Genomic DNA, 22718 nt, shown 5'->3' with positions numbered 1-22718 from the left:
TTGGCATCATTTCTCCTTCGAACTGACAAGAACTTCTGGAGTCTGGTGATGTGCAGTTAAATTCAGAAAGATCTCCAGAGGATACAAGGAAATTCTCCATACTGCAATCAGTTGGGAATCTATAAACTGATGAAAACTTACACTCTTCATCTATTTGTAAAAACCCTTAAAACTTTGCATGCTGTTGAATGAGGTTTAAAAAGTTCATAATCACTCCTGAACACATTTGCTCTGAATAAGTACTTTTATCTTTGCTGAATGTCAAATTTTGCCCAAATGTAAGAAATTCCACATTTAAAAAAAAAGTGATATTTTATTTTCTAACTTAATTCCATATGCACATCCCACTTATCAGCAAACATTTAATTCAGAAGGAGAGTTATATCAGACTTGAAATCTGAACTCTGTTTCTCCCTCCACAGATGCTGCCAAACGTACGGAGTTTCTCTAGTAATTTCCACTTTTATTAATGATAGCACTCCTGTTTTAGACCTGAAAAACCTCTTTCTTCAGTCTTACAACCTAGAACATGGAACATAAAACATAACATCGCAGTACAGGCCCTTCGGCCCTCAATGGTGCACTGCCCTGTGAAACCAATCTGAAGCCCATCTAACCTACACTATTCCATTCTTGTCCATATGCCTATCCAGTCACCATTTAAATGCCCGTAAAGTTGGCGAGTCTATAACTGTTGCAGGCAATGCACTCCACACCTTGACTACTCTGAGTAAAGAAACTACCTCTGACATCTGTCCTATATCCATTACCCCTCAATTTGAAGCTATGTCCCCTCGTGCTAGCCATCACCATTTGAGGAAAAAGGCTCTCACTATCCAACCAATCTATCCCTCTGATTATCTTATATATCTCAATTAAGTCACCTCTCAACCTTCTTCTCTCTAATGAAAACAGTCTCAAGTCCCTCAACCTTTCCTCGTAAGACCTTCCCTCCATACCAAGCAACATCCTGGTAAATCTCCTCTGAACCCTTTCCAAAGCTTCCACATCCTTCCTGTAATGCTGCGACCAGAACTGTACGCAATATTCCAAGTGCAGCCTCACCAGAGTTTTGTACAGCTGCAGCATGACCTCATGGTTCTGAAACTCAATCCCTCTACTAATGCAGTAAAAGCTATCACATCATATGCCTTCTTAACAGCCCCATCAACCTGGGTGGCAACTTTGAGGGATCTACGTACATGGATACCGAGATCTCTCTGCTCATCTACACTACCAAGAATCCTATCATTCACCCAGTATTCTACATTCCTGTTACTCCTTCCAAAGTAAATCACCTCACACTTTTCTGCATCGAACACCATTTGCCCCCTCCCAGTCCAGCTCTGCAGCTTACCTATGTCCATCTGTAATCTACAACATCCTTCAGCACTATCTATAACTGTAGCAACCTTAGTGTCATCCGCAAATTTATTAATCCATCCTTCTACACCCTCATCCAGGTCGCTTATAAAAATGACAAACAGCAGTGGACAAAAACAAATCCTTGCGGTACACCATTCATAACGGAATTCCAGGATGAACATTTCCCATCAACCACCACTCTGTCTTCTTTCAGTGAGCCAATTTCAAATCTAAACCGCTAAATTGCCCTCAACCCCATGCCTCCGTATTTTGTGCAGTAGCCTACCATGGGGAACCTTATCAAACACTTTACTGAAGTCCATATAAACCACGTTACCGGCTTTACCCTCATCCACCTGCTTGGTCACCTTTTCAAAGAACTCAATAAGGTTTGTGAGGTACAACCTACCCTTCACAAAACCGTGTTGACTATCCCTAATCAACTTATTCCTTTTGAGATGATAATAAATCCTATTTCTTGTAACCCTTTCCAACACTTTACCCAAAACCAAAGTAAGGCTCACTAGTCTATATTTACCAGGGTTGTCTCTACTCCCCTTCTTGAACAAGGGAATAACATTTGCTATCCTCCAGTCTTCTGTTACTATTCCTGTAGACATTGACGACAAAGATCAAAGCCAAAGGCTTGGCAGTCTCCTCCCTGGCTTCCCAGAGAATCCTAGATCAATCCATTTTCACACTTCCCAGAATTTCTAACACCTCCTCCTTGTGAACCTCTATCCCATCTAGTCTGTTTCTCCGTATTCTCCTCGACAACATTGTCTTTTTCCAGTGTGAATACTGATGAAAAGTATTCATTTATTGCTTCCCCTACCTCCTCTGACTCCACGTACAACTTGCCACTACAGTCTTTGATTGCCCCAATCTTACTCTAGTCATTCTTTTATCCCTTATATACCTATAGAAGGCTTTAGGGTTTTCCCTGATCCTATCCCCAACAATTTCTCATGTCTGAGGTCATCTAAACCTGAACTGCTGGTGCTTTAATTTGAAGCATGTCCTCCTCTCCCCATCAATCCTGTGCTCACTGATGTACACTAGCTTCCAGTTAGACAGCATCTTAAGTTTAAAATTCTTGCCTTGGTTTCAAATCCTTCCATGTCCTCACTTTTTCCTATATCCATATTCTGCCCTAATTACACAGGCTTCTGAAATACCCACATTCTTTAATTCCATTGTGCTAATCTGATCAGAATTAAGGACCATGCTTTTAGCTGCTTGGGCCTTAAGGTGAAGTTTCCTCTTGGGCCTCATGAACTCACTTTTCTCCTCTCAGAAATATCTTAAGATCTTTCATTTTGACCGAGCTTTAGGTCATCTGGCTTAATATGTCCATACATGGCTCACTGTCACACTGTTGTAAGATGCTATTGTGAGGCACCTTGAAACAATTCCTTGCATTAAACGCGTTATATAAATTGCCAATGTTATTGCCATGACAAAAGAACCTGATGTTGTGAAATTAGAACACCATGTCTCAGAGATTGCCAGATCTTTGCTGTCAGCCTTTGAAATCAGTGGTGAGAAATGTTTCACTGTTAACTGCAATATCTAGCCTAAGGTTTTAGAAAATGGAATTCAGTACACTTTTGACATTGGAGCACTCTGGAATGCTGCTGCAACGACACATAATTTACAGGCTAGACCAGGTGTACCTCAGGTCTAGTTGCTTTCTTAGCACTAAGTCAACCTCAGAACTATCGTATCTGCCTGAGACAACACAGCAAATGCACTGCACGTGCAGCAGCCAGATGGCTATACCTCAAAATAGAAGAGGATTAGCCCCCTAATAAGTCAAGTGGAAGCTGTTGTCAGTCAGGGGTGCCAGTATTCTGAGTCAAGGGCAATGTCCATTATTAATCTAGGGTCTCGGTATGGTCAGCTGTCCTGGGACAGTCAGACTCAAGTGATCCATCTCATTGCAGTGTGGGGTTTGGCCCAGTCAATCCCACTGATCTGGTACAAACGGTCAAGGGATTTGGGATCATGAGATGGAGAATATGACAGAGTGGTCAGAGATCTGGTAAGTCATCAGTTGGGGCTGCCCACTTAAGACAGTCAGGGGGCTGGGGTCATGGTCAGTCCTGTGGTTTAGCAAAATTAATGCCAGGGGTGGGTATTGGAAGAAAATATTAGGGGGGATGAGAGGATTAAATGCTGGGGATTTAGGAAGCAGAGAGAACAAGGATGGTGAAGGAGGCATTGTTGTACAAGTCGAAGACCTGATAGTGAATGAGAGGGGGCTAGCAATAAGTGTATATCACCCTAGTTGCCTCAACATGAGCAACATAACGAAGGGCATGATGAAACTGCAGTGACATGGCTCAAGGGGCAAAGAAGAAGTTGAACTTGCAATTTGAGGAGGTGGGTGAGAACATGTGGGTGTTCAGTAGAGATAGGCTGTCCAGGGAGTGCTACATATTAAGGGACTTAGAGGTTCAGCCAGGGGAGGGCCTGATAACCAGGTCAAGCCAGGAAGTCAACGTGCCCAGCAACCCTCCATGATCTACCAATTGTTAAATGCAACCTACAAACTGAAAAAGACTGTGACCCCACCCATAATGGCACAGTCACAGTTTGCCTGATGACCAGAAATGCAAGCTTTACCTGCAGTATATGAAAGGAATGGATTTTAGAACTATGTGGAAGGAGGGCTCCTCTGAGCCCAGAGGCCCTTGCCCTGCAGGTGTGTCAGAACATGTCTGAACAGTTTAAGTAAAGTGAAGTAACAAATAATAAAGTGCGAATGTTGGTCACAAGCAATGTTGACCATGCCACTGGTCCTTGCAAATTGCAGATAGACATCACTGTGAAGCAGAAATCATCACATGCAACATTAAAAGAGGCACCTTTGGGCCACAGCTAATGCAAGCCATTTGAGGACGCAAAGGGGCATCGAACTGATTCCCTGTCCACCTGAACTACAGATATAACACTACTGTGCCTTTCATGGTGAATTGGCGCTTGCAGGGGAAGGAGTCCATGCTCATGGTGTACCTATACTCTATTACTGTCTCTTTGCTACATGACTGGTGATGTATTCATTGGAATAAGATTCAATGTCAAAATGCCACGTTGGGTCAACTCATGGCCTTTCTTGTTAGAATGCTCCATGTCCCCAAATGGACCAGCATATTAAACTTTTACTTTTCAGGGATATAAATGGTGACTGTTCTTGCTGCTAAGGACCTTGTTCTGTTTCTTCTTCTCCCTATACATGGTCTGCACTGACAACTGTGAATGATGGATCCAGCCACTGCAGATGTGACCATCTCTGTTGCTGCAACGCAATGACAGCAAACACAGGTACAGCAGCAACCCCTAAAAGAACGTGAATAGCTTCCTCATGGTCAGGCTGCAGCTGAAGGGCTCCTTAGGATGTGTTAGAGACACAGGAGGGTCAGAGTCTTTTGTCCTTGTTGCTATTTCCTCCAAGTGAGCAAAGTGTAGTATTGCTGTATGTTGAGGATGTTGTGGGACGTTGTGAATGAACTATGCCAGCTACTGTTGTGGAAGCTGCTACAAATCCTACATCCTGAAGAATTCCTATGCTCCTGCTGCATATTACACAATTTTGTCTAACAAAGTACTATTATCATTGAGGCTCTAGTACATTAAGAGGAACAGGAGAAATTAATGAAGCCATGGAACAGGAGCCATGGCTGCAAAATCACTTGTAAGTTATTAAATAGAAAACAAAATAACTTGAAAATATAGTCACAATACCTGAATGTCTTTCTGTAACTTCTCATGACATCTATAAACATGCCTTCATTTACAGCACCTTAAGTCCTCCAAGCTAACCACAAATATCATATTACTGCTTGATTAAACCTGTAAGCAAAAATGGGCGGGAGTACTCTCTGTAAACACAACAGGACACCATATCTTTAATCTCAAACCATGTCATGTGCAACTATTTACTGTCTGCTTTATTGCTTCCGCTTGACAACAGTATGTTTTGCTTGCACTTTTAAACCAGTTTTCTACTTTGTTTAGGTGCTATTTCAGTGGGAGACTTACATTCCAAGAGGAAAAGGGAAGCGTACATAAGGTCTGCCAAGAGGAAAAGGGAAGCGTACGTAAGGTTCAGGCAGCTAAGAACAGAACAGGCCCTGGAGGAATATCGGAAGAGTAGGAGAAGTCTTAAACGAGGAATCAAGCGGGCTAAAAGGGGTCATGAAATAGCTTTAGCGAGCAGAATTAAGGAGAATCCCAAAGCATTTTATTCTTATATAAGAAGCAAGCAGGTAACTAGAGAAAGGATTGGTCCACTAAAGGATAATGAAGGAATGCTGTGTGTCAAACCTGAGAGAATGGGTGAGATTCTGAATGATTACTTTGCATCAGTGTTCACTGAGGAGAGGAACATGAATCTTGAGATTAGAGATAGAAGTTTGAATAGTCTGGATCACGTTGGCATAAGTAGGGAAGATGTGTTGGGTAGGCTAGAGGTTATTAAGGTCCAGGACTGGATGGGATCTATCCCAGATTGCTGAGGGAGGCGAGAGAGGAAATAGCTGGGGCCCTGACAGATATCTTTGTGGCATTCTTAAATACAGGTGAGGTGCCGGAGTACTGGAAGGTTGCTCATGTTGTCCCCCCTGTACAAGAAGGTTAGTAGGGATATGCTGGGTAACTACAGACCAGTGAGCCTGATGTCAGTGGTGGGAAAGTTGCTGGAGAGGGTACTGAGGAATGGGATTTATTTATATTTAGAAAAGAATGGGCTTATCAGTGATATGCAACATGGTTTTGTGCGGGGGAGATCGTGCCTTACCAACTTAATAGCGTTCTTCGAGGAAGTGACCAAGTTGATAGATGAAGGAAGGGCTGTTGATGTAAGGCGTTTAGTAAGGCGTTTGATAAGGAACCCCATGGTAGACTAATGGGGAAAGTGAAGTCACATGGTGTGCAGGGTGTCCATTGTACCCTGAAGGTTGCTGCACAGGTGAATAGAGTGGTCAAGAAGGCATACAGTATGTTTGCCTCCATTGGATGGGGTATTGAGTTAAGAGCTGGCAAGTCACGTTAAAATTGTACAGGATGTTGTTTCGGCCACATTTAGAATACTGTGTACAGTTCTGGTCGCCACATTACCAAAAGGATGTGGACGCTTTGGAGAGGGTGCAGAGAGGGTTTACGAGGATGGTATGGAAGGTGCTAGCAATGAAGAGAGGTTGAGTAGGGTAGGTTTATTTTCATTAGAAAAAAGGAGATTGAGGGGGTACCTGACTGACGTTTACAAAACCATGAAGGAGATAGACAGGGTGGATAGAGACAAGCTTTTTCCCAGGGTGAAGGATTCCATAACGAGAGGTCACGCTTTCAAGGTGAGAGGTGAAAAGTTTAAGGGGGATACACGCAGCAAGTACTTCACACAGAGGGTGGTGGGCATCTGGAACGCGTTGCCAGCAGAGGTGGTAGAGGCAGGCTCAGTAGATTCATTTAAGATACATCTGGACAGGTGCATGAGTAGGTGGGGAGCAGAGGGATACAGATGCTTAGGAATTGACCGACAGGTTTAGACAGTAGATTTGGATCGGCTCAGGTTTGGAGGGCCGAATGGCCTGTTTCTGGGCTGTAAATTTTCTTTGTTCTTTCTTTGCTCTTTGTTCATGCAAAAAGTACAGACTTGAGGGAGACCTGCTCTCCTCAAAAATAAACTGTTCCTACATGCTTACTGACTTGCACAACCTTGTCTCAAAATAACAGATTGATTCCCCACCTCAAAACGAATGACCTTCCAATCTTTGATGTTTGTCATGCTGGGGAATATATATAGAGCGTCACCTCTGGCCATGCACAAACCTCATCAGAAAATCTAGGTAACACAGCTGTGGAATATTAACCTTGAGAAATATCCCTCTAAACCCTTCCTATTCACGTACCCACCTAAATGCCTTTTAAATCTTGTAATTGTCCCAGCCTCCACCACTTCCTCTGGCAGTTCATTCCATATGCACACCACCCTCTGTGTGAAAAGGTTGAACCTTAGGTCCCTTTTAAATCTTTCCCTTCTCCCCTTAAACCTATGCCCACTAGCTTTGGACTCCCCTACCTTAGGAAAAAGACCTTGGCTATTCACCCTATCTATGAGTCGATTCTCTCTATAGTGAGAAAGCAGCCCTGTAATCCAATAGGATGAGGGCGACTTTACCTTTTAGCCTAAGTTATGATATCATGTGGAAAGGATGCCCACAGAAAGCCTTCTGCAGAAGAGAACCTTGGTCTCGTTAAACAGAATGGGTTTATTACATACTACATAATGGCTAGTTCCACTAGATCAGAGTTGCATGATAGTCTCTTGTGAGTTCTCAAGCTATGCTTATGAGTGAGTACATATTATTGTTTAATTTCATGGATTGAACAGTTGAACAACTCAAACACGTGAGTTCCTCCTCGGAACAGTCTTTTCTATCCTGGTGGATGGAGCTTATCTCATGATGTGAGTTCAGCCTTTCAACAGCCTTATACAACAGAGGGAAGCAACCTTTATGGCACAGAGTTTACAGTATTAGGAGATTGAGAAGGAATCAGTGTTCTATTAAAACCAGCAATGATCAACAGGTGTGACTCAAAATACTGGTATGCAACAAATTGTCCAAACTGGAAGATAATGCTTTTGAAATTACACATGACATAGAGGGAGTGGAAGGAGAAGGTGGTGATATTGATTAGGCAAAGGCAACAATGTAGATGAGGGTAATGCAGTTGGTGTAGTTTACATAGATTTCAGCAAATCCCACATGGGAAACTGAAAAGGTAAAAGCACATGGGATCCACGGTAACTTGGCAAGTTGGAGAGAAGGTTTAGGGGACACCTGTCAGACCTATATAAGATTAGCAATAAGAAGGCACACTTTTAAAAGGTGGAAGACAGGAGTTTAGAGGGGATTTTAGGAAAAATATTTTCACCCAGAAGGTGATGGGGATCTGGAATGCACTGCCTGGTAAAATAGTTGAGCTGGGTAGCCTCACAACCTTTAAAATGTAGTTGGGTGAGCACTTTAAATATCATAACATTTAAGGCTCTGGATCAAATGTTGGAAAGTGAGTTGTGTAAATTTAACGTAATTTTGGTGGTACAGACTCAATGGGCTGAAGGGTCTCTTCTGTATTCTATGATTCTATGAAATATACTCACAACAATAGTTAAGTCACAGACTCATTCAATCGCGTGGTTTTGGACAATGGATGCAATCCATATTGTGGGGGGTGGCTTGGTTAAAAAAGTTATCCAGCTTACTTAAATAATAAGAACTAAAATAAACTTAAAGAATTTCATAATTCTACCTGCTTCAGTTTGGGATGAAAAAATGCTGAAATTACTCAAAAGAGTAGTGGCTCCCTATCAAATAGCTGGGCTAAACCAATTTCTCAGCACAGACATATTGTCAAAAGAAATACCCTTACTGTCTTGAAAAAAGCTTAAATGAAACTTCACCTGGCACAGAAAAAGGGAAGTGTTTTGGAAAGTCAGTGGATTTATGGTTTATACAACTGGACAATATTGTATTTTTTTAAACAAGATCTTTTCTCAGTGATAAGAAATATTAAGTGGGTGTTATTGGCATCAGGTGATATTGCAGTGGTAAGGTTAAACTTCAAGACAAGGGCAACAATTTTAAATTGATCACAGTGAATTTTGTTGAGTGCTGAAGAAGCAGGCAGTCCCTTGAACTGGGTTTAGCATTAAGGAGACAGATTCCATCACAAGAAAACCCTTTCTGGTTCTGCTGAGATTGTAGAATTTAGTTGTGTTGTGACTTCATGAGATCTTTGCTATTAAAGTGTAGCATTTGAATCCTTGAAAAGAACTTTCAGCTTCTAACCAATGTGCATTTCCCATTGCAATTATTTTATTTATATCCCATAATGTAATAATATTAAATACTGAGATTAGGATGGTATAAGCCAGTGAATAAAACACAAATTTACTAACTTAAATGATGGCTACATAAATGTTTATAGCATTCACAATGTAATACAGTGCACAACTGCAAATTCAAATCAGATAAATCTTTTTCAAGAATCTTCAAAATCAATTAACTGCCAACTCCGATCAATATTGCTGGAGCTATATTTGAGACATTTTTAAATGAGTTTGATCTAAATAAAAATAGCTCATCATTTACAAAGAATTAACTCTTACCAACTTCGGCTGTTATTGATTCTGCATTAATCTCATTAGCTTTCTTCTTAGCCACTTCAGCCAGTGCCAACTCACCCTTATCCAAAGCCACATAATATATGTCCTGTTGAATTCAAACCAAAACATATCAGTAAATCCTAAATGTGTTATGTTGTTTATTACACTTTGCTTCAATCCACACGGAGAAGACAAGTTTTAAAACTAAAGTTTCTAAAATAGTGCTAACTTAGGAAGGAAGGTTCAATAAAGTTCTATGTGACAGTGTTAACATAAATCCTTTTCAAGATTACATTGATGCTGGAAAAGCACAGCAGGTCAGGCAGCATCCGACGAGCAGGAAAATCGACGTTTTGAGCAAAAGCCATTCATCAGGAATGAGGCAGGGAGCCTTCGGGGTGGAGAGATAAATGGGAGGGGGATCTGACCACACCCCCCCCCCCAACAACCCACCCTCCCCTCACGACACCTTCCCCTGCCACCGCATGAATTGTGAAACCTGCTCCCACACTCTCCCCTCACTTCCATCCAAGGCCTCAAAGAAGCCTTCCACATCCAAAGTTTCACCTGCACATCCACCAATATCATTTATTGTATCCGTTGCTCCCGATGTGGTCTCCTCTACATTGGGGAGACCGGATGCTTTCTTGCGGAGCGCTTTAGGGAACATCTCCGGGACACCCGCACCAACCAAACCCACCGTCCATGGCCGAACATTTCAACTCCCCCTCCCACTCTGCCGAGGACATGCAGGTCCTAGGTCTCCTCCATCGCCACTCCCTCAACACCTCATGCCTGGAGGAAGAACGCCTCATCTTTCGTCTCGGAACACTTCAACCCCAGGGCATCAATGTGAACTTCACCAGTTTTCTCATTTCCCCTCCCCCCACCTTACCCCAGTTCCAACCTTCCAGCTCAGCACCGCCCTCATGACCTGTCTCACCTGTCAATCTTCCTTCCCACCTATCTGCTCCACCCTTTCCTGATTAAGGGCTTTTGCCTGAAACGTCGATTTTCCTGCTCCTTGGATGCTGCCTGATCTGCTGTGCTTTTCCAGCACCATTCTAATCTTGACTCTGATCTCAGCATTTGCAGTCCTCACTTTCGCCAAATTATTATGTTAAGTACTGAAATACAATAATTTTCCAATTGCTTGTTTAGGTTTGTCATAGAAAAATGGTGCAAATTCAGAATGCAAACAATAGAAACTTTATCATGCAGTGAATGGTTAGGGTTTAGAATGCTCTGCCCGTGTGTGTGGAAATTGGTTCAAATGGGAATTGTATTATTATCTGAAAGGGAAGAATGTACAGCGTTACAAGGAAAAGCTAGGGGAAGTGACATTAGATGTCCTTCTCATCTGGAGAGCAGCGTGGAGAGGGCGGCACGGTGGCTCAGTGGTTAGCACTGCTACCTCACAGCACCAGGTTCGATTCCAGCCTCAGGCGACTGTCTGTGTGGAGTTTGCAATTCTCCCCATGTCTGCGTGGGTTTTCTCCGGGTGCTCCGGTTTCCTCCCACAATCGAAAGATGTGCAGGTCAGGTGAATTGGTCATGCTAAATTGCCCACTAGTGTTAGTGTTAGGAGGGAAATGGGTCTGGGTGGGTTACTCCTCGAAGGGTCGGTGTGGACTGGTTGGGCCGAAGGGCCTGTTTCCACACTAAGGAATCTAATCTAAAAAGTGGGCTAAATGATCAGTTTCTGAGATTCATCTTGCTGAGTATGTGGACTGGACAGATTTGTTTGATGTCCTTGGCTTGTTGGACAATGTCAAAGGCCTAAACCTGAAAGTTTGAGTTTGCTGACTGCTATATTGGCAGTTTTATAGGCACTGTATCAACATTGCACTTGTTCAGCACCTAACTTGAGAAAAGTCTCGGACAATTCTTTTCAGTGTTACAGGCCAGTACCCACTTAGGACAGCATCAAAAGTTAGAAGATTGGTAAACCAGATCAATGCAGGCAGCAAACTCAGCATAAAAACTACAAAATGCAGAAGATGATTATAAACCTCACTAGATATCCACAATCCAAATATATGCACTAACTAGTTAGGCAAATATGCACGATACAATATGATTCTTCCCTAAAAACTATCTTACATTACATAAGGGTTTTGCACCATCAGGTTCAGCTTATAATTCTTTTTTCCCTGTTAAATTCACATATTCAACTTCAAGATTCAAGAAAGAGGCAGCTCCATTTTTAGATATTAAAGGCATCATGAATATGGGGAGAAAGCACATACCTAGCATTGAGTTAAAGGATTAATCATGATCATATTGAAGGGCTAAGTGGCCTTCTCCTACTCCATGTTTCTTTGTTTATATACAGGGATGTGTTCTATCTGTATACTCTGTATTCAAGTATATAAGCAAAGTTAAATAACTAAGACCTGTATGGTTGTCTCAAAAGCACCTCATCCATCTTCGGCAAATCACAATCTTAAGTTTCATTGTTCTCAATCTTTGTGACTGAAGTAGATTGTGGCAAATCCCTCTGGACTCTCGTCATCATAGAACTTTCATGTACTGCTGCTGCCAAATATCCATGACTGGAGAATGAACTGGTTTAGTCTTCCCACCAATTCATCAAATCGCCTGCTTTATATCTGTGCTCTGCTGACTAGTGGTCTTATGGCAACTTGGGTTGGAGGGCAGTTTTTGAGGTATAACATCCAAGGCTATAGTGACCTTGACAACTATTGGCTGTGTTATGCCTGCGTTTGTATGGATAGAGGTCAGAATTAGATAGATACTAAGGTAATTCACTGATAACACCCCCTCTTATAAAGTGCAATTTTGTGGCCCAGAGTAATCATGGAAAACAAGTGAAATTAAATATTCCTTCATTCTGCATTTTGATGGTGTAACGAATCTCCTATGTCATTGGCTGAAACAACCTAACTGAAAGTAATCGGCTTTACATTATGGATGAGATTCCAATCTCTGCACTGACCTAGCAGTCTTTCACTCCTACTACACAATTAGAGTTCTAAAACTAAAATTCCAACCCTAAGACAGGCTATTCAGGCAAATAGGCTCATATTAGTGTTTATCTTTCATGTTTGTTTGAGTTCCATGAAGGCGCCCAGTTCCCTTTGCTCTTTATCCATTTTCTTCAAATAGTCTATTTCACATTTGCCGTGTTAAGTTTGAAGATGCTGAAATAAAATTGATGTTTATAATAACATATTGCTCTCTGTATGAGGTGGGAGGACAACAATATATTGTCCTGCACCTTTCGACCAATCTTCATCTACCATGATTTGGAGGTGTCGGTGTTGGACTGGGGTGGACACAGTGAAAAATCACACAACACCAGATTAACAGGTTTATTTGGAAGCACTAGCTTTCAAAGTGCTGCTTCTTAATCAGGCGGTTGTGGAGCAGAATCATAAGACACAGAATTTATAGCAATTCTGTGCTGGAAAACTAGTGCCTCCATATTAACCTGTCGGACTATAATCTGGTGTTGTGTGATTTTTAACTTTATCTACAAAGCAAGCCTTAATTTCTATCATGTCACTTAGAATAAAATTTATGACTTTGCCATAGCTAAAGGGGATAAATTAAGACACATCACACAGGCTGAATCTGTCATTTCTAACGTTAGGTTTAAAATGTCATGGCAGATGCTGAGCAGCACATGTTCAACCTAATCTTTTTAGTGTAAATGTAGGTGATACAAGAGAACTCCTAGAGAGAAAGTGGTAATAAAAGTGAATAAATCAGCAAAAGCAAATAGCAATTAAGAAACAAATAACTCTTTCAATTTGTGGTGTTTCAATACCAACAGCAAGCTGGCTTACTTTCCAAGAAGGAAGCCATGAGGGTAGCTTTGAGCACAGATAGTTAGATGACAGAAACATTTTACACTAAATTGAATGATAATTATAAAAATAACCAAAAGTCAATTAACAAAGATTTGTTCCTATTCTCCTTGAATCTCTTATTTTCCCAAGATACACAGGAGAATTTGAAGAATTAACAGTAACTTTTTTTTAAATTGCAGGAAAGCCTCTACAATGTCTTTATTAGCAGCAGGCACTTAAAGATTCCCCTCCCCCTGCCAAACAGGGCCTTTTCTTTTCATGCTTTTATATACAATCAAAGCTCTGGCCCAGAAGATACATGCTGAGAGATTTAGCAAAGTGCTTTGTCCACCCAACCTCACTGTGGCATTGTGGTGCAAGATCTCTGGAAACAAGGATCACATGCTGGGTTTCACACAAGATGTTCTGGGCAGGTTAATTTTACTTCTGTAGCTAATTAAATGGGAGGACCAAAAGAAGTGTTAAGTGTCAATTCCTTTGAGTTTGTACTTTAACTTTCATGTATGAAAAGTACCTGCAGAAGCTTTCATAATTTGTCAGAGTGGCATAAGCTTTCAGATTCCTAAGCATGTTCCATCCATGGTATTTTGGTTCTTGCAGCTGTACTTCTTTTTTGGGAGTGGATTACAAATATCATGTCCATTAGATTGAAAGGTGTCATCCACATGCATTACCCATTTAAAAAAAGATAAAAGTTCTGAATGTCTGATTGCTATCTGCAAAATACAAAACAGGCCCAAGGCTACAGTGAGAAATTGTCAAAAAGCCAAAAAAAAGGACACAGTAGAACTACTGACCAGTTCTACAATGGCTGACTGTATGTGTGCATCTCTTTCCTTCAGTCTAGTTGTCACCAATTTGCTTTAAAAAGCACAAATGCTAACAATAGCACCAGATTTGGAACGAGCAAACAGCACAGAAATGTTTAGGAAATGACTCACCATGAAGAGATCTCGAGCACCTATATCTATCGCCAGCAGAAAAGCTTTTTCAAACCGCTGGTACCTGTCCAAATCAAGACAATTATTAGAAATGCTAACTACTATTTGCAGAATTTCAGCAACATCCAAGACAGTGAGGTAATACAAATTGAAGTTTTGTAACACTGATGTTCAGAATAACCTAGCAATTCAAATGAATGAAATTAATATACAGTCACATTCCACACAGCATGCTGCCAAATGAACATACTTACACATTAAGAGCAAAAAAAAACTACTCAGTCCTTAAGCCTGCTCTGTCATTCAATAAAATCATGGCTGATCGGAGTACTCCAATTTCTCACCTATCCCAATAACCTTTTGTCCTCTTGTTTATCAAGAATCTACCTAACTTCAACCTAAACATTTTCAAGACTCTGCTTCCACCAACTCTTGGAAAACAGAGTTCTAAAGACCCTCAGTCATCTGCAGATAAAGATTCTCCTTATCTCTCTATTAAGTGGGTGACCCTTTATTTTTAATCAGTGACTTCTTGTTCCTGATTTTCATCCTTTCCACACTCACCTATGAAGACCCCTCATGATTTTATGTTTCAATCAGTTTGCCTCTTACTCTTCTGAACTTCAGCAGATACAAGCTAAGCCTGTCTAACCTTTTCTCAAAAGACACATTGCTCGTTCCAGGTAGAAATCTCGTAAACCTTCTCTGTACTGTTCCAAGTAACGATATATCAAGAGATATGGGGAAAGCACAAGAATATGGTGTTGTGATAGATAAAAAGTGCTTGAAAACAAAAGCAATAATCTAAAATGGCAGAGCCAATTCAAGACAATTTAAGTTGAACCAATTCAACCACACTCAGGGCTAAACGGCCTACTGCTGTTCCTATTTTCTAACATATTTATATCCTCTCTTAAATAAGATGACAACATTGTATACAGTATTCCAGATGGAATCGCATCATTGGCCTGTACTTAAGTATGAGGTTTAGTTAGCCCAGTTGACTGGATGGTTGCTTTAGGATACATAATTATGCTAACTGCACAGATTCAATTCCTGCACTGATTGAGACTATTATGATGGAATCTCCTTCTCAACCTCTCTCACCGGAGGCATGGTGACCCTCAGATTAAACCAGCACCAGTTATTTCTCTTTAATGGAGGCAACTCTATCGTCTGGTAAGACTAGGGTGACTAGGACACCCACATCACCCTAATAATCAGAGTTCTGCAATCACTCACTATTTAAAAATAATGCTTCATTTTTACTCTTTCTGCATTATACCGCATTTGTCAGCTTTGTCCACTCACTTAACCGATTTAAGTCACTTTTTAAGTCTCATGTCCTCTTCACAATTTACGTTCCTACTTATGTTTTATTATATGCAAATTTAGAAAACACGCTTTTGATCCTTTCATCCATACAAGTTGTAAATAGCTGAAATCAAGCACTGATCCCTGTGAAACAACATTCAATATACCTTGTCAACCAGAAAATAATCTTTTATGCCTCTTGTTTCCTGTTAGTCAATCTTCTATCCATGCCAAAATACCACCTACACCATAACTTTTATTTTCCATAATAACCTTTCATGTGGCACCTTATCAAATGCATTCTGGAAACCCAAGTACAGTACCTCTACTGGTTCCCCTTTATTCAAGTTACTTCCTTAAATGATACTATTACATTGGTTAAATATGAGCTCGCTTTCACAAAACCATGTTGACTCTGTCTGGTTACCTTGAACTTTAAGTGCTCTGTTACAGTATATTTAATAACAGCTTCTAACATTTTCCTTAGAATATACATTAAGTTAAATGGACAAAATAATCCTGTTTTCTAGTTCCCTCCCTTTTGAATAAAGGAATTATGATTGTTATTTTATATCCAAAAGGCACCCTCCCTGAATCCAGAGCAGTTTGGAAAATTAAAATCTATGCATTAACTATCTCACTCGTCACTTCTTTTAAGATTCCAGAATGAAACCCACCAGGACCCAGGACCCAGCACACAGCTCCAACAATTTGCTCAATATCACTGCTCTGGTGATTGTAATTTTACTGAATTCCTCCCTCCTTAACATTTCCTTACACTGCACTGTTGTTATAGAAGCAAGAAGCTATTGTGGAAGCTGATACTGAACAATCTTGCATCTATGTTGTTTTACAAACAATTGTGATATCATGGCCTTGACAAATGTGAGTATGGCAAGATTTTGAATTGTATGTTGTAGCTTCAAGATACACTAATGAGGTATGAATGTGCATTGCAAGTATTGTAATATGGAGCTCAATTTCTGCCAGTGGGTGAGAAACAGGAGCGAGGTCAAGCTTTGGGTCAGAAAGCTGCTTCTAATAAAAGATAGAAGTTTAGAGTTTCATGGGAGCGAGACCTGTACTGTGACAGTTTTCCTGAAACAGACGAACTGTGGAATTTGAGGACACACAATTACAAAATTATTGGTATCTAGAGGAGGAGCTCTGCCAAAGCCTTCCATTACACCAGAGGGAAACAAGATGTCATGGTGGAGATGGAGAAGTGACACCGACAGCAGGATGGACAGAAGAACATAAGAAATAGGAGCAGGAGTTGGCCATCCAGCCCATCAAGCCTGCTCCGCCATTCAATAAGATCATGGCTGATCCTTTCGTGGTCTCAGCTGCACTTACCCACCCTTTCAACATAACCCTTAATTCCTTTACTGTTCAAAACTTATTTATCTTTGCCTTAAAAACAATGTCGTTTCAACTGCTTCACCAGGCAGGGAATTCCACAGATTCACAACCCTCATCTCAGTCCTAAATCGGCACCTCCATAATTTGAGGCTATGTCCCCTAGTTCTAGTTTCACCTGTCAGTGGAAACAACCTCCCTGCTTCTATCCTAGAGAAAGCTGTAAAATTATGAGGGGAATAAACCCCTCTCATTCTTCTAAATTCAAATGAGTACAGTCCCAGGCTATTCAATCTCTCCGCTGAAGGCAACCGTCCCAATTCCGGAATCAACCAAGTGAACCTCTTCTGCACCCCCTCTAGTGCCAATATATCCTTTCTCAAGTAAGGAGACCAAAATTGTGCACAGTACTCCAGATGTGGCCTCACCAGCACCCTATACAGCTGCAGCATACCTTCCCTATTTTTAAACTCCAACCCTCTAACAATGAAGGACAATATTCCATTTGCCTTCTTAATTACCTGCTGCACCTACAACCTCAACTTCTTGTGATGACATTTTGTGGAACTTGCTTCATTGATGCCCCTCACATCTTTTTTAAATCTCCCTCCTCTCACCTTAAAATTATGCCCCCAATCTTGAAATCCTCCATCCTAGGGAACAGACACCTACCATTAACTCCATCTATACCCCTCATTATTTTATCAACTTCTATTAGGTCACCAATCAACCTCCTACACTGCAGTGAAAAACGTTCCAGCTTAAATAGCCTTTCTTTAAATCTAAACCTTCCATACCTGGTAACATCCTGGTAAATCTCTTCTGAATCTTCTCCAGTTTAAATAATAACCTTCCTATAACTGAACAATATTCCAACAGAACTCGAGACAATATTCCAGAAGAGGTCTCACAAATCCAGCAATGGATATGAAAGCCAATATCACTGTCCTTGCCAGTCTTTGTTGCTAAATGAATGTGCTCTTCAGCTCAGGAAAACAGAGCATTAGTGAACATGAACTGCACTGTTGTGCAGCAGGTTTTCAGATATGGCTAAATACATAGTAGCATTGAACCTCTTTGCTTTTGGCTCTTTGATGGCCACTGGCAATACATGGTACTTAGCACCGTGAGGTATAAGGTCTTCACAGTGACATGGTCTGTGGCCATCTGCAAGGATGAAGATTTGCAGTCTCCTGTGGCACTGGGCCCTGGTCACTTCTGGGTAGCTCCATCTTTGTTGATTAGATTAGATTAGATTACTTACAGTGTGGAAACAGGCCTTTCGGCCCAACAAGTCCACACCGACCCTCCAAAGAGCAACCCACCCAGACCCATGCCCTTACATTTACCCCTTCACCTAACACTACGGGCAATTTAGCATGGCCAATTCACCTAACCTGCACATTTTTGGACTGTGGGAGGAAACTGGAGCACCCGGAGGAAACCCACGCAGACACGGAGAGGATGTGCAAACTCCACACAGACAGTTGCCTGAGGCGGGAATTGAACCTGGATCTCTGGCGCTGTGAGGCAGCAATGCTAACCACTGTGCCACCGTGCTGCCCCTTTCTTTCTTTACAGTGTGGAAACAGGCCCTTCGGCCCAACAAGTCCACACCGACCCGCCGAAGCGCAACCCACCCAGACCCATTACCCTACATTTACCCCTTCACCTAACACTACTTGCAATTTAGCATGGCCAGTTCACCTAATTGTGCCCTCCTCAAGCTCAGGGTACGATATGCCATCTGAAGGGAGCTTCTTCTAATTGTCACTGGGCCCAAAATCTAACGTTCATGCCCCCATTGCTAACCATTGGGGGCGGCACGGTAGCACTGCTGCCTCACAGCACCAGAGACCCGGGTTCAATTCCCACCTCAGGCGACTGACTGTGTGGAGTTTGCACATTCTCCCCGTGTCTGCGTGGGTTTCCTCCGGGTGCTCCGGTTTCCTCCCACAGTCCAAAGATGTGCAGGTCAGGTGAATTGGCCATGCTAAATTGCCTGTAGTGTTAGGTAAGGGGTAAATGTAGGGGTATGGGTGGGTTACGCTTCAGCGGGTCGGTGTGGACTTGTTGGGCCGAAGGGCCTGTTTCCACACTGTAATGTAATGTAATCTAATCTAATCTGAACCTTCCTTCTGGGCAGGTAGCCACCCATTGTCCTTGGCTGCTTTGTTCCATGATCTTCTGTCTGTAATGTGGGAAAAGGGCCAACCCTATTCAAGCTCAGAGCAATTGCACAACTTCCTTAAAATTGTGCTGCGTCAAGGATACTCTCTCATCAATGAAGATTCCTGTTCCACTCTGCTCTGCACTACTCATTATATTTGGCACGATCAATACTTTGAAATTGACATGCTGTCCAGCTGTGTTAATTTCAGCTCCCCTCTCCCATTTCTCTTTTTTTCCCAGCGGTGGTGCTGAGAGTAGAGAGAGCCAGAATTCAGCTCACAATATTTTCCATTATGCCAACTTCATCCAAGATCCTCAGACAATATCTTTCAAACCCATGACCACTCCCATCTAGAAGGGCAGCAGATACATGAGAATACTACCACCACAAATCCCACAAATGAATGTTTTTGAAATCTGTTCTAATACTATACAATCTTCCCTTGTCAAATTCTTTTTAAGTGTGCTGCCTTCTGCTATACCTACTTCCAAGACTTGCAAACATTGTCCCAAACACTAGCCTTGATGCCCATCACCAATTTCAGTCATACAGTGATGTCCTTTTCAGGAGATGCCCTGAAGTCTTGAAGAGGGTTCACACACCTTGTGGTGGTACATCTAGTCATCACCCAACAAAAAGATGCTGCATTACTCCATCACTACCCCAAAGAATAAGCCTTCGCATTACTCTTCCTTTCACTTTCTTAATGCACGACATTTATCCCTCTCTATGCTTGATAAAATTGGATTACTATTCATGCACCGCCTATTGTATACAGCTACATACCCTTTAAGACTGCAAATCCCTTTAACTAGACTTGCTTACTAGACTTTCCACAACCCCCATTAGGTTTAGTTCCTTCACAGGGTCAAACTACACAGGCAGTTATAAATAATTATTTAAGTAGGCTAATATGAGGAAATTTAGGACCAGTATTTCATGCACTACAAGCTAGCTTTGGTTTAGTGGTGTGGCACAAAAGCTTAGTGTAAGGAGTGGAAAATCTGCTGTCATCAGAAACTGGGAAAATATATAATTCACAAGTTTGACCAGAAGTTTTTAAACTGGAACCAATGAACACCTAGCAATTCTTCAATAACAGTGAGAGATTTGCTGGACCTCCAACACAGCTGGGTGAGTACTATATAAATTGAAACATACTGCAAATGTTAAAATATTAAATGATCCACATGATTCTATGACTCTATAACTCACATTATAAAAGGTGAAATCGGTATTTTGTGGTTCAACTTATTATTTCTAATCTACAAGTGTTTATGAAAATAACAAGAATGAACAACAAGAAGAAACAGTGATTATTCACCTGAGCAGATGGTGAAAAAAACGTCTGGCATACCGGCTGATTGGATCCCTGTATTCTAATACAACTGTATCCATCAAGGGTCTAGTAGGGGCATAAAATGTTCCGAGACTTGCTTCAAGTTGTGCTGCAGAATTAAAGTACTGTATCATTTAAAAAATAGCCTTACAACATGACCATCAAAATCACTGCCATAGTCTTGTGCTTCAAGTTACATATACCCTTCGTGGTGACTTACTTCATCAATTTTTTTAATACTTGGTGAGAGTCAGAAATCAAAGCTGATTTTGTTGCCCTAATAAGTAAGGCAATAATTGACCCCTGTGCTGAATCTCCAGTAACTTTTACCACCTTATTAGTGTGGCAGATAAATTTTAAAAGGCACAATAATTGGGGTGGCATGGTGGCTCAGTGGTTAGCATTGCAGTCTCACAGCACCAGGGACCTGAGTTCGATTCCAGCCGTGGGCAACTGTGTGGAGTTTGTACATTCTCCCTGTCTCTGCATGGGTTTCCTCCAGGTGCTCATTTCCTCCCACCATCCAAAGATGTGCAGGTTAGGTGAATTGGCCATGCTAAATTGCCCATAGTGTTCAGGAATGTGTAGGTTAGGTGCATTAGTCAGAGGTAAATGTAGAAGATTGGGTTTGGGTGGGATACTCTTCGGAGGGTCGGTGTGGATCTGTTGGGCCAAAGGGCCTGTTTCCACACTATAGGGATTCTCATTCTAATCCTAAAATTATACATTCTCCAATTTTACTTTGAATTTAATAAACTAATTAAAATTTAAAGGCTGAAAGCCAAATAATAGAAGTTTCAATAACATATATGTAAACATCTCTGAGCTATTATTTTGTATAATTGCAACTTTTTCCAAGTCTCTTACTGGTTTCCTTAAGTTCAATTGATGCTCAAAATGAAAACGATTTGCTTCAATCAGCCGGTTCAGTGAGAAGCATTCACACCTTAGGCAGAAGGTTATGGATTCAAATCCCACTTGAAGATCTTAGAAGAAAAGTCAAGGCTGACACTGCAGTACAGGACATTATGAACTTTATAATTGCATTTTAAAAGAAATGGCTAGTGAGAAAGCTGATGCATTGGGTTTAAGTTTGTTGTCTTCTTATCTTGTTGATGAAACTGTGATGGATCTATAAATGCATTTCTAACAGCCTGATAGTAAACAACAACTGGCATCGCCCTTGGCAGGTAAAGCAACACAAAGACCTACAATGGCTCCTGGTCTTCAGTGTCCTGCCTCAACGACTACCGCCCCATTGCGTTAACACCCATCATTATGAAGTGTTTTGAGAGATTTGTGATGAAGCATATTAAGACCCTGATGCCTCCCTCACTGGGCACCCTGCAGTTCCCGTATCATCAGTGGTTAGCACTGCTGCCTTACAGCACCAGGGTCTCAGGTTCAATTCCAGCCTTGGGCAACTGTCTGTGTGGAGTTTGCATATTCTCCCCGTGTCTGCGTCGGTTTCCTCCAGATGCTCCGGTTTCCTCCCACATTCCAAAGATGTGCAGGTCAGGTGAATTGGCCATGTTAAATTGTCCATAGTGTTAGGTGCGTTAGTCAGAGGGAAATGGGTCTGGGTGGGTTACTCTTCGGAGGGTCGGTGTGGACTTGTTGGGCTGAAGGGCCTGTTTCCACACTGTAGGGAATCTAAATCTAAATCTAAAAACAGATGATGCCATCTCCACCACCCTCCATCTGGCCCTTACCCACCTGGACAAGAAGGACATCTACCTCATCTACCTCAGATTACTGTTCATAGACTTCAGTTCTGCATTTAATACTATCATTCCTCAGCAACCGATTGGAAAGTTTAGTCTGCTGGGCTTGAATATCCCCCTCTGTAACTGGATCCTGGACTTCTTGACTGGGAGACCTCAGTCAGTCTGGATTGGGAACAGCATCTCCAACACCATCACACTGAGCACAGGGGGCGCCCTAGGGCTGTGTGCTCAGTCCACTGCTGTTCACCGTGCTGACACACGACCGTGCAGCAATGCACAGCTCAAATCATATCATTAGGCTCACTGATGACACAACAGTAATGAATCTTATTAGCAGGAATGATGAGTCAGCACACGGGGAGGAGGTGCAGTGGCAAACGGACTGGTGCAGAATCAACAACCTGTCTCTGAACATGGACAAAACAAAAGAGATGGTTGTTGACTTCAGGAGGGCACAGAGTAACCACTCTCTGCTGGATATTGACAACTCC

General features: G+C 41.7%; 1 protein-coding gene across 5 annotated transcripts in view; it reads right to left on the bottom strand.

Annotated features, from left to right (window-relative positions):
- LOC122553140 (WD repeat containing planar cell polarity effector) overlaps positions 1-22718 on the bottom strand; it is a 134053-nt gene that overhangs the window by 33072 nt on the left and 78263 nt on the right. For all 5 annotated transcript variants that reach the window (XM_043696719.1, XM_043696716.1, XM_043696721.1 and 2 more), the window contains 3 exons: positions 20486-20609; positions 14316-14379; positions 9542-9644 (listed from right to left, as the gene is read on the bottom strand). In XM_043696719.1, coding sequence (XP_043552654.1) covers positions 9542-9644; positions 14316-14379; positions 20486-20609 — 291 coding nt within the window. The remainder of the gene's footprint in view (positions 1-9541; positions 9645-14315; positions 14380-20485; positions 20610-22718) is intronic.

The sequence above is a fragment of the Chiloscyllium plagiosum genome, chromosome 9, assembly GCF_004010195.1.
Source record: "Chiloscyllium plagiosum isolate BGI_BamShark_2017 chromosome 9, ASM401019v2, whole genome shotgun sequence".
Lineage (NCBI taxonomy): Eukaryota > Metazoa > Chordata > Chondrichthyes > Orectolobiformes > Hemiscylliidae > Chiloscyllium > Chiloscyllium plagiosum.
This window is presented reverse-complemented; position numbering and strand designations above follow the sequence as displayed.